At 42.2% G+C, this 12,283-nt stretch overlaps 1 protein-coding gene across 2 annotated transcripts in view; it reads right to left on the bottom strand.

The window, feature by feature from the left end:
* The window catches only part of LRRIQ3 (leucine rich repeats and IQ motif containing 3), a 44,147-nt gene that overhangs the window by 10,237 nt on the left and 21,627 nt on the right, over positions 1-12,283 (bottom strand). For both annotated transcript variants that reach the window (XM_035124021.2, XM_060276818.1), the window contains exons 6-7: positions 9,868-10,003; positions 2,333-3,053 (exon numbers count right to left, since the gene is read on the bottom strand). In XM_035124021.2, coding sequence (XP_034979912.1) covers positions 2,333-3,053; positions 9,868-10,003 — 857 coding nt within the window. The remainder of the gene's footprint in view (positions 1-2,332; positions 3,054-9,867; positions 10,004-12,283) is intronic.

Raw genomic sequence — 12,283 nt, 5'->3', positions numbered from 1 at the left:
TAGGGATAATGGGAGGAGAGATTAGAAAAGAAGATCAAGTATTGTTTATGTATGCGACAATCGCGGCTAGGACATTGTTAGCCCAAAAATGGAAACTCCACGAATTACCAACAATTGAGGAGTGGCAGATGAAAATGATGGACTATGCTGAATTAGCTAGACTGACTTGCAAAATCCGAGACCAAGGAGAGACAAGGTTTCAGAAGGACTGGAGTAAATATGTGGACTACATGGAGAAAAATTGTAGAAGTTTAAAAACACTTGCAGGATTGAAATAAATCCTACGAATTGACTGGGGGAAAAAAGACAATAAGGAACTGCAAAAATGGAGTTAGCAAGAAACCCGCATGAAGGGAGGGGGGGAAGTCACAGCTCGGCAGAGCAATGTGCAAGAGGAAAACATAAGATGTTTTATATAAATGCTGTTCGTTTTTGTGTGTGTGTTTTATTTTAATTTGTTGTTAACTGGAAAATTGAATAAAAATTATTTGAAAAAAAAAATTTATCAGGCAGGTGCCACAGGACATCTCCAAGATTAATGATCTCAGATAGGAGGTGATGGGGGAAATAGCTTTGCCTGAGATCCTGGAGAGTCACTGACAGCGTGAATAGACAATAGTGGCCTAAATGAGCAGTCTTTCCTGGTTTCAGTGAGCTTCCTAAGTACTCTCTTTACAATCACACACATATCAGGAAACGTCTGAAGTCTGGTCATTAGCAGAAGTAAAAAAAAGAGCTGGAATACACTGGGTTAAGTTTTTTAACCTGGAGAAGACTGGGCTGGGTGGGTGGGTGGGTGAATTGCTTTGGACATATAAGTAAACAAGGAGCAGAATTAGAATGGATGTAGTGGATCAGGAGTGCCAACTTGGGTGCCAGCGTAAATGGCGCTGGCACCAAAATTTGTGGGTGTTCGGCCCATTCATGGGGAATTTTGTGGGTGCTCGGGCACCCAGGGCCCCAGGGAGTTGGCACCTACGCAGTGGATGATTTACAGGCTTTAAAAAGAGGTGTCTGTATCCATGGGAAATATATCCCCTTTTGATGAATGAAAGCTTGGATTTATACATCAAACAACCTGTAGTTAAACTGAACTGGAGATACATATTCTTTATATATAGAAAGGCCTAGCTGGTTTGCTTTTGTCTTATATTGTTTTCTAAACATTATTATCATCAATCCTGTTATCTGAGCATAGGAGTATGCTCTTCCACTCAGATCAGTGAGAGGGGCCCTGTATCATGTCTCTTCATCATGTCCCATAGATGAAGCTGTGGAACTCCCTTATCCCTGGAGAATAATGTGACCTCAATTGCATTTATTTGTTTTAAAAATAAAGACCAAGTGAAAATTCACTGGCTAGCCTTGGTTTCAAATAAATTCTTCCCTTTTAAAAGTTTGATTGTTGTCTGTGCTTCTCTCTTGTAATATTGCAACTAGAATATATATACATGTGTGTGTGTGTGTGTGTGTGTGTGTGTGTGTGTGTGTGTGTGTGTAAAGGTAAAGGGACCCCTAACTATTAGGTCCAGTCATGACCGACTCTGGGGTTGCAGCGCTCATCTCGCTCTATTGGCCGAGGGAGCTGGCATACAGCTTCCAGGTCATGTGGCCAGCATGACTAATCCGCTTCTGGCGAACCAGAGCAGCACAGGGAAACTCCATTTACCTTCCCGCCGGAGTGGTACCTATTTACCGGTATCTACTTGCACTTTGACGTGCTTTCAAACTGCTAGGTTGGCAGGAGCAGGGACCAAGCAACAGGAGCTCACCCCGTCGTGGGGATTCGAACTGCCGACCTTCTGATTGGCAAGCCCTAGGCTCTGTGGTTTAACCCACAGTGCCACCCGCGTCCCGCATATGTATGTATATGTATAGTATGTATATGTATATGTAGTAGCCACTTTCCAATACTTTGGCCACATCATGAGAAGAGAAGACTCCCTGGAAAAGACCCTTTCCCTGATGCTGGGAAAGATTGAGGGCAGAAGGAGAAGGGGACGACTGAGGACGAGATGGTTGGACAGTGTTCTCGAAGCTACCAACATGAGTTTGACCAAACTGCGGGAGGCAGTGGAAGACAGGAGTGCCTGGCGTGCTCTGGTCCATGGGTCATGAAGAGTTGGACACGTCTAAACGACTAAACAACAACAACAACAACAATATAGTAGCCACTTTAGGCATCTTGGACATGACACAGAAAATCAGGATATAAATATTTATTTATTGGGGGTTCCAGTTTTCCCCAAGAACTATCCTTGAAGACTATCTATAAATTTGTGAAAACTTAAAAGCTTTATGTGCAGTGAATAATTAAGAAAAGCAAACTTACCTCTCCTCGCGGAAATTTTCGAACATCTCTCTTCGCTGCTTCTGTTCTTCTATAATTCCTCTAATTGCAACTTTTCGTTCTTTCACAGATTCTTCATTCTTCCTCCATCCATCCAGTCTTAATAAGCCATTTGTCAAAGAAAGATGTTGAGTGCTGAAGCGCTGAACAAATGTATGTTCAAATGTCTTTTTCTTCCTGATGTTTACAAAATTGGTATACTTTTGCCTCAGTTTATTAACTGACTTTGATCTTTTGTGTTTCTGCTCTTCCAGAGTATCTTTAGTCTTGAGCTTTCCCTCTTCGTATTCCATCTGAACTTTCTCCATTTTATCTTCTTGTAAACGATGGATGTAGTCTGTAACTTCACATTTAATAATCTGCATTTTCATGACATGCCGCTCCTTTTTAAGCTCAGCTTCCAACTTCTGACTTTCCAAGTATGCTTTATCAATAGCACACAAGGGGCGAAGTCTGACAGCTCCAAATGCTTTTGCAAAGGTCCTCTTATCTATGCTCACTGGTTCATGAATAGGCTTAGTTGGAGTTATAGGCTGTATGAAGTCACACAAGTCATGTACAGCGTCAAAATTTTCTTTGTCTCTCTCTCGACACGACTGCAGCTCATCACGCAATGAATAAAAATGCATTCTATGTATGGAAAGCCTGAATTTCATCGCCATCTCATCAGCTTTAATTTTAGGTACCTTCCAGCCTAAGAGCGCTGAACATAAAACAGTTCAACAGTTACATTAGTATTTCCCCAAATATTTTCAATGTATTAAAGTTTTCATTAACAAAGTCACAATACAGCATTTTAAAATAAAGAAGCAAATCCCATCCAAAGAACCAAATAATGGAAAGTCTACAAAATCCTTCCGACTGCTTCAGGGACATACTTGTGAGGCTTGCAAAGATGAAACCCTGGATGAATGTCTATCCTTGCAATAGTTCCGGGTTTCTAAAACTTGGGTCTCCAGCTGGTTTTGGACTATGACTCCCATCATCCTTAGCAGCAGGACCATTGGTCAGAGATGATAGGAATTGTAGTCCCAAAACAGTTGGAGACCCCAGTTTGGGAAACCCTGCACTAGATAATTGCTTGCCCAAACCAGCTCTGCCCTGCAAGGCCTACCTTATATCCCCACTAACCCTTGACAACAGCTTATCCTAGAATATGATGGTGCTTTTTTCATCTTCTCCAACCTTGCCATAGATTGAAATGTTTCTTCCACTCATTTTAGCCTGCGGCTGCCCCACATCCCTCAATTGTTCATTTGCTAGGTCATGTATAAGAAAGTTGTATGCTCAAGAGAGGAAAAAGCAGTAACAGAAGAAGATATATTCTTTCCCCTCCCCATTAAATAAGACTTTCATTCAACATTAGGTACAATATACAGAGGTGACAGATTTACAGCCTAATAAAGACACAGTGGGGTGAAAATGAAAAAGGAGGGGGCTGTTTCGGAATGGCAACAGCAAGAATGGATAAGGGAGGAGTGATTGGGAGCAGATTGTGCTGAAAACACCCCTGCAAAGTTGCTAGTCTGGGAAAATATTCCACTTGATGGTAGGCCAAATCTGATATTACATTGGTATACCACTGCCAAAGACCAAACACGCAAATAAGGAAAATGAGCACGCTAAATTTCATTTCGCTTTTCTCAGCTGTAACTTAATATTTCTGCTCATTCTGGTTTTTTTTTATATCTGCGGCAAGGGTACCTCCAGCCTGTGTGCTTTATTAGGCCCAGCAAGGTTCCTAAATTGGCTCACAAGGCGGCTTTCCTAGAGCCACATTCACCTGCCCCACGAAATGTTAACATCAGGTGTGGGAAAGACAAAGATTTAGCTGAAAAGGAACAACTGAGAGCCTTAAAGTGTCCTCCCAGTTGTTACTTGGCAAGCAGGGTTTGTAATCAGCGGCTTTAAAATCTGGTGCAAGAGCTCCCAAATGGAGCCAATCCCTGCTGAAAGCAGGATTTGCAGGGTCTACCAATCAGCTGATTGGGCAGCTCTTGCAAACCCTGCTTCCTTTGCCTGTGGAGTTTGAAATCAAACCACATGGAGGGGGGAACCCACTTCCGGTCTCACCCACCTGCTTTTTAAAGTATTTGTTTTAACAAGGTATTTGTTTTAACAAAACAAGGTCTGTTCTGGTAAAACAGGAAGAGACAGAAAAACCACATTTATCCAAGATGTGTGGTACAGTATAACCTATTGGCATACATCTCTACACTTCTTCCTGCCAGCTTTGTTATAATAACCCTTTTAAGTATTGTGCAATCTATTACATGGCTTCCTTGCTGCAGGGGAAACTGAGGATGGTTTCTTGAAATTATTTATGCAGACTGAGAAGCTAACACATACCTATTGGCCTCCCAGCATACTTAATAGTGCTGGTAGAATTAATAATATTGATTCATTTGTGAACCGCTTTAGAAGAGCTCCAATTTAAGAATGTGCATAAGGCCTAGCCTCTTTGAGCTTAGGGAACTGGGGTGGATAATTCTTTGGATCCTGGCCCTTATCAAAAGCAAGCAATTTATTATTCGGTTGGTCAGATCTGGTTTCCTGTCGATTCACCTACCTATGACTTTGCACCCAATCATTCATAATCAAATATAAAATGACTGGGGGAAACTGACATGCAAATGCTAACCAGCTTAAATATAATACATTAATAAGGCAAGTTTGTGAAGGGAGCGGGAGAGTTACAAATCTATTGTTTCCCCAGAAGTGTCTTGTAATTAATGAAGGTACTTTTCTATAAGCATATGCTATACTGAAATGGATAACCCATTAGGAAACAATCTAAATCAAGTATAGTGCAAAATCAAGGAAGCCCGTAGCATTATACCATTTAACTGAAAGAATAAGTTTTAGTCCTATTTACCCGTGTTCCCAAGATTCAAGGCTTCTGCAAGTTAGGCTAGCCTAATGATGAGTAGGCATGTATAAGAAAGTGCAGGTCAGTGAATAATGTCATCTCTGTTGGTGAATAGCAATGCTAAAGCACAGGACGTGCATATCAGACTAGATATGAATCTTTTTACTGGTGACCTCTGAGATGTTTCTAGCTTCTGTGACTCACAACTAGAAGGCAGTGTCTTCACTGATTTCCAGGCTAGTGGATACCAGCCGACATGGCAAATTTGAAATGCCAATGGCAATGCATGCATTTTCTGGTGAGAGAAAAGCTGCTGCCACTTCTTCCCAGCTCAGGAAGCTGCAATGTCACTGCGAGGAGCAGGCAAGAAACAACATCAGAGATGGAGAGGAAGTGGTTTGAAATTGGTGGTTCTGCTTTCCCCACATCAGATCCCCTTTTGTGCTGAGCACCAAGTTGCTTGTGAATATATATGCGTGTGGGCGCACACAAAATTATACACAAAATATTTTTAACAAATAAAAGCATCAGTTGCCATGCTATACTACCATATTGGCCCGAATATAAGCCACACTTTCCCCCCTCCAAATTCCGATCGTGAAAAGTTAAAGTGTGGATTATATCTACGATCTTACGCTGCTGGCAAAGCAGCACAGCTCCCCATCGCCACCAGAAAGCAGCCTGGGAGCGCAGGGCAATGGCGCCCGTCTTGTCCGCGGATTCCAAGCCTCGCCCAAGCCACCGAATTTTAAAGGTGCGGCTTATTTGTGGGTGCAGCTTTTATTTGTACAGGGACGCGGGTGGAGCTGTGGGCTAAACCACTGAGCCTAGGGCTTGCCGATCAGAAGGTCGGCGGTTCGAATCCCCGCAACGGGGTGAGCTCCCGTTGCTCGGTCCCAGCTTCTGCCAGCCTAGCAGTTCGAAAGCACATCAAAGTGCAAGTAGATAAATAGGTACCGCTACAGCAGGAAGGTAAACGACATTTCCGTGCACTGCTCTGGTTCGCCAGAAGCGGCTTTGTCATGCTGGCCACATGACCTGGAAGCTGTACACCGGCTCCCTCGGCCAATAATGAGAGCTGAGTGCCGCAACCCTAGAGTCAGTCATGACTGGACCTAATGGTAGGGGGTCCCTTTACCTTTATGTATCTGTTTATGTGTCTGTTAGTTTAAAAAAGCTGGACTGTATGTGCATATAATATGCATATAATATTGTAAATGCAATATATATAAATATGTATATGCTATGTATTAGAACTGTGAGGTTTTTTAGCAGAACTAATAAAAAACAAACCCCAATTTCTCGTTGAAATCAAGGAATAAAATGGGAATTAGAATAAATCAGTGTTAATAGGTCAGGAATTTATAAAATTCAATCCCAAGGTAACACAGCAACAACAGGCAAGAAATTTCGGAGCGGTATATTTCTTCAGAAAACCTGGAAGCATGCAGTGTTTTTGTTATTGGGCAGATCACTCCGGATATCAATTCTCTCACTAATGACCTGTGAGATGGGCCTGACTTGTGTAGAATACCAGAAGAAGAACCGTGTTCACTTATTTCCATGTCACAATTATCTGGCATTGCTGGCTCCAAGTCACTTTCTGCCACTCACACAATATCTCGCTGATAATGTTTTTAATTTACTCAACCTTCATCTTGTCTCTGTATCAAACAGTACCAATGCTATCCCAATTCCCTCTCTTCACCTGAGCTCATCTGCTATTGGCCTTTGTTAATGACCTGCTTCCATTTTATGTTTTTGTGCCACTTCTGTGCCACTCTCTGCAACTGCAACGATCTATGCCTCTGTCAAACTACACTCAGAATGGCTTCAAATCCTTCTTCAAAATTTTCTTCCTGAACCGTACCTTTCCAGAAGCAACACAACTTTCCTTTTTTCATACCACCTCCTGTCAACTACACTGGCCTGTCTTTAGACTGCAAGCTCACTGATGTTCCCTACCATGTTCTCTTAGGTTTAAATAAATTTAAGTCGAAACAGCTCACCAAGGTAACCGAATCAAACTGGAATATTTCTCACAAGAAATATGAGATGTTAAATTTTAACAGGCCACTATCTAAAACTTGCCAGTAGAAATGCAGTGTTGCAGATAACGAAAACACTGTTAAAGATAAGCCACTCCATTGGGGATCATCAAAGTTATTGAGGGAAGTAGAAAGGTAAGCCATAAACCAATCTGTAAGAAAATAAAAAGCCCCCCTGAAATGTCACCAAAAATAACACAATTGGAAATACCAATGCCCTTGTTAGACAGTGTTTGCAACAGTTTTGTTTTTAGCTACTTTATTGAGTGATTGTTGGGGGGTTGTCACAATACAGTGTTTCGACATGCCACAATGAACCACCCACTATATGCTTTCAGAAGGTGACCTGAGAAGGTGTCGTTAAAAATAATGAAAATCAGTGTCAATGAATCCGAAAATGTAACTATAACTTCTCCCCATGCCCCAGAAATCCTTCAACCACCACAGTCAGACACTGCTAAGCAGAGTACTTAAGCACATTTGTATGCATAGAATTTCCTCTTCATTAACACAACATAAAAGATTAATAATGAAACCCACATTGCACATCAGTAAAAATCTTTATGCACTGAAATGTTAATAAAAATAAATGAAAACAGCTATGTAGGAATGGTTCCATATAATACTAATGACATTTTTGTCTACTCAAATTTGCTGAATCCATTAAATCTGAGATGGCCAGCACATGGTGGCCTGAAGGCCTCAAGAGGCCCCAGTATCCTGACAAAAATGTTCTGAAATCTTGAGAATGACAACTTTCCATAACTGGTTTTTAAAACAAAAACAAACATATTTCACTTTATCAAAACCCGTGTTTTTCAATTTCCATATGTTGAGACAGCTTTAGCCTACAGATCAGGAGTAAATGGACTTGCATTGTACCCATGGCAAGGACTCCAAAGCTATTTTATTCTTGGTCCCTTCCTGACTTTCAGTAAAAGCTAACTAACAGCTCCAGTGGCCTCAACAATGCCACTTTCATGCCTACAAAATCTGAGTTTCCAGTAACCCACTCACTTTACATGTGGCTGTTTCTTAAAGCAGGAGTAAGAAAGCTTTGCCAAACAAGCAGAGATCTTGGTCTCTGTTCACTACTGAGGAGGTATGATTTAACTGTGCACACACTCATGACAGCGAGCATAGGACTTTTTAAAGCTCTGTTCGTTGCTATGTATAATAAAACTGCAATGTGTCCATGTCCACTAATTCTTTGCAATGGAGGGTGATGGGGAAAGAAGTTGTGTGGTAGAGATCACACAACTCTTCCACCAGAGAAGAAACTGTGGCCCATTGTGAATCAAAGTAAGGCACATTTCAGTTTAGTTGGGTGCTATTTGTAAAACTGCAATGTTTATATGTCCACAGTATGCTTGCAAGGGACGCGGGTGGCGCTGTGGGTTAAACCACAGAGCCTAGGGCTTGCCGATTAGAAGGTCGGTGGTTTGAATCCCCGCGACGGGGTCCCGTTGCTCGGTCCCAGGTCCTGCCAACCAAGAAGTTCAAAAGCACGTCAAAGTGCAAGTAGATAAATAGGTACCACTACAGTGGGAAGGTAAACTGCATTTCCGTGTGCTGCTCTGGTTCGCCAGAAGCGGCTTTGTCATGCTAGCCAAATTACCTGGAAGCTGTATGCCGGCTCCCTCGGCCAATAGAGCAAGATGAGCGCCGCAACTCCAGAGTTGGTCACGACTGGACCTGGACTGGTCAGGGGTCCCTTTACCTTATGCTTGCAGACCAGCATTACACTACCTGCCACAACACTGTCAATGGATGCTTTCAAAGAAACAAACAAATGCACAAAAATGGCCACCAATGAGTGTATTTATAGCTGTGATCAAGAGGGTGATGACAAGAGCTTGGAATCACTCTGAGATTACACAGCACATTCACATCAGACATGACTGGTCCTAGACAAGTGTCTTATCATGCTAGCTATGTGTGGAATACCATGTGCTCCCTAGTCAGTGCTGCAGATAATCACAGGTTTCTGTGTACTAGATGCCCACCACCTTGTAAACGTTTCATCAGAGGACTGTAGTCTATAGAGTTGTGCAAAGTATATTCCAAATGAGGAACTCCAGGACATACATGGTTAATAATCGGACACCACGTGAATGACACTGACGATGACGGATGAATAAACATTTTCAGTCTCATACGTCAATGTCAAAGCCGACTTTCAAGAAATTAGCAGAGGTCCTCGTCATTTTATTAAGGAAATGCACCCATGTGTTAACAATCCCTCCCTGAATACTGCAGAGAGGGTTGTCACAAACATTCAGATTCTGCAGTTTTTTTGTAAATCAAATGGCACATTTCTAGTCATTGAATTGCAAACTTGCCCACAGACTTGCTTCCTGAATACAAAATGGAAAAACATACTGTGTAAATATTTGTCCATAACACCCTAATAGCATGAACAGATCAGCGCTAAAATCAAGTAAGTACATTTTGAGATGAAAGTAGATAAATACTAAATATGATAGTCAGAAATCAAAGTGTATGGATATCCATAGGTCTGTATCCTGTACAGAAATGTCATAACCATCACCTAAAATATCCTTCCTTCACATGCTATAAAAAATACTTAAGTTACTAACCCCTCTTTGGTGACCTTTTGGATTTCTGTTCTTTCATTTTTTTCTTTTCTTCCAATCTGAGTAACCTCAAGATAATGGGATATTTTAATCTTCTCAAATATAAATGAAGCTCCTTAAGATCTTTCACTTCTTTAATCTGTTAAAATCAAGATTTCATCTGTCAGAGATATTGCTATAGCAATATTCCAAAAATCTTCCCATCAGCAACATTCATTTGACTATATATTTTTTACTAACTTTATTGCTATCCATTTAATGATGCGGTAAAAAAAATGCTAATTCTTCTTTTCTACCCTTCCTTCAGAAATTATTTGTCTCTCTAGGCAACATCACTGTTTGCATGGATGAGTGAATACTTGTTCCAACCTCACATCTCTATGCTCCTTGAATAAATTCCAGCTTTTAAACTAAACAACCCTTTCACTCATCATCTGTTACACAAAGATGCATTTCTCTGCAGCTTGTAGCTGGCAAGGGCACCTTAGCTTTATCTGTGCAAACAAACAAGGAAAATTCTCAGTTTGAGCAGAATCATATGGTATTCTTGGGGCATTTTTAAATGACTACAGTGGTGACTAAACTGAAGTCCTCTCATCGCATAGGTGCAAGTGAGCTCTAGTTAGACCCAGATCCATGTTCAGAAAGTGGTGGTGGGGGATACGTGTTCAGACCCCTGGGCTCTCACTTGTGGGGTGCCTCAGGGTTCCATCTTCTCCCCCATGCTTTTCAGCATCTACACTACATGAAGTTGCTGGGAGAGATCATCAGGGGGTTTGGGCTGGGTGTTCGTCAGTATGCAGATGATACCCAGTTCTACCTCTTTTTCAAATCAGAACCAGTGAAAGGCAGTGAAGGTCCTGTGTGAGTGTCTGGATGGATGGCGGCTAGCAGATTGAGGTTGAATCCTGACAAAACAGAAGTACTGTTTGTGGGGGACAGGAGGCGGGCAGGTGTGGAGGACTCCCTGGTCATGAATGGGGTAACTGTGCCCCTGAAGGACCATGTGCGCAGCCTGGGAGTCATTTTGGACTTGCAGCTGTCCATGGAGGCGCAGGTCCATTCTGTGTCCAGGTCAGTTGTTTATCAGTTCCATCTGAGACCCTACCTGTCTTGTCAGAGTGGTGCATGTTCTAGTTATCTCTTGCTTGGACTACTGCAATGCACTCTACGTGGGGCTACCTTTGAAGGTGACCCAGAAACTACAAGTAACCCAGAATGTGGCAGCTAAACTGGTGACTGGGAGCGGCTGCCGAGATCACATAACTCTGGTCTTGAAAGACCAACATTGGCTCCCAGTATGTTTCCGAGCACATTTCAAAGTGTTGGTGCTGACCTTTAAAGCCCTAAATGGCCTCGGTCCAGTATACCTGAAGGAGCGTCTCCACCCCCATTGTTCAGCCTGGACACTGAGGTCCAGTGCTGAGGGCCTTCTGGCAGTTCCCTCACTGCGAGAAGTGAAGTTACAGGGAACCAAGCACAGGGCCTTCTCAGTAGTGACGCCCGCCCTATGGAACACCCTCCCACCAGATGTCAAAGGAAAGAACAACTACCAGACTTTTAGGAGACATCTGAAGGCAGCCCTGTTTAGGGAAGCCTTTAATATTTGAAGGACTATTGTATTTTAATATTTTGTTGGAAGCCAACCAGAGTGGCTGGGGAAACCCAGCCAGATGGGCAGGGTATAAATAATAAATTGCTGCTGCTGTTGTTGTTGCAGTTTGTGAGTAGGAAATAGTTTCAATTCCCTTGATTGTTAGATTACTGATCAATGGATTTCATTATCATTAAATTAATCTCTTATTTGAGCTAATGTAGATTCTTGCAGCTATTATGTACTGCATGGATATTTATTGGGATTCAACTTGCACTCACCTACTATGAAATCTATAAAAGGGCTGTCAAATGTCAGTATTTCTACATTGCGGGTTCTCCATTATAGAGAGCACGATTTGCGGTGGGGGCTAGCAAACCACGTCTGTGACAAAGGTGGGGGCATGAGTGGCCACCGTTTGATTGGATATGGGCTGTTGTTGGGCATAATTGTATGTATCAATTTAGTAAGTCAAGCCCCTGGGGTATAAATACTTAAATGCTTGGTTTTTTCCTTCTCTTTGGCTGCGTTTCTGATCCCCACCCTCCCTCCGCTGTTTTTAGGCCTCTGTGTTGACATTGCTATGATTATTATTTTTTGGTCGCCTGTATTCAGGGGCCGGTAGGAATTTTTCCCATTTGGCTGATTGGCTGGTGCCATCTGGGTTTTCGCCTACTGCATAGCAAATAGTCACAACTTGTAAGGTTGGTGGTTAGGCATTGGTTAGTTTGGTTGTATTAAAGGATCTTATTGATTAAGTTGGCCCCAAGTTTATGCCTGCGTGGTTGGGGAAATCCTGGTCAGGGATACAGGGGCTCTATGCTG

Source organism: Zootoca vivipara, chromosome 7, assembly GCF_963506605.1.
Source record: "Zootoca vivipara chromosome 7, rZooViv1.1, whole genome shotgun sequence".
NCBI classification, from domain to species: domain Eukaryota; kingdom Metazoa; phylum Chordata; class Lepidosauria; order Squamata; family Lacertidae; genus Zootoca; species Zootoca vivipara.
The sequence above is the reverse complement of the archived record's forward strand: the minus strand, read 5'-3'. Positions and strand labels throughout refer to the sequence as shown.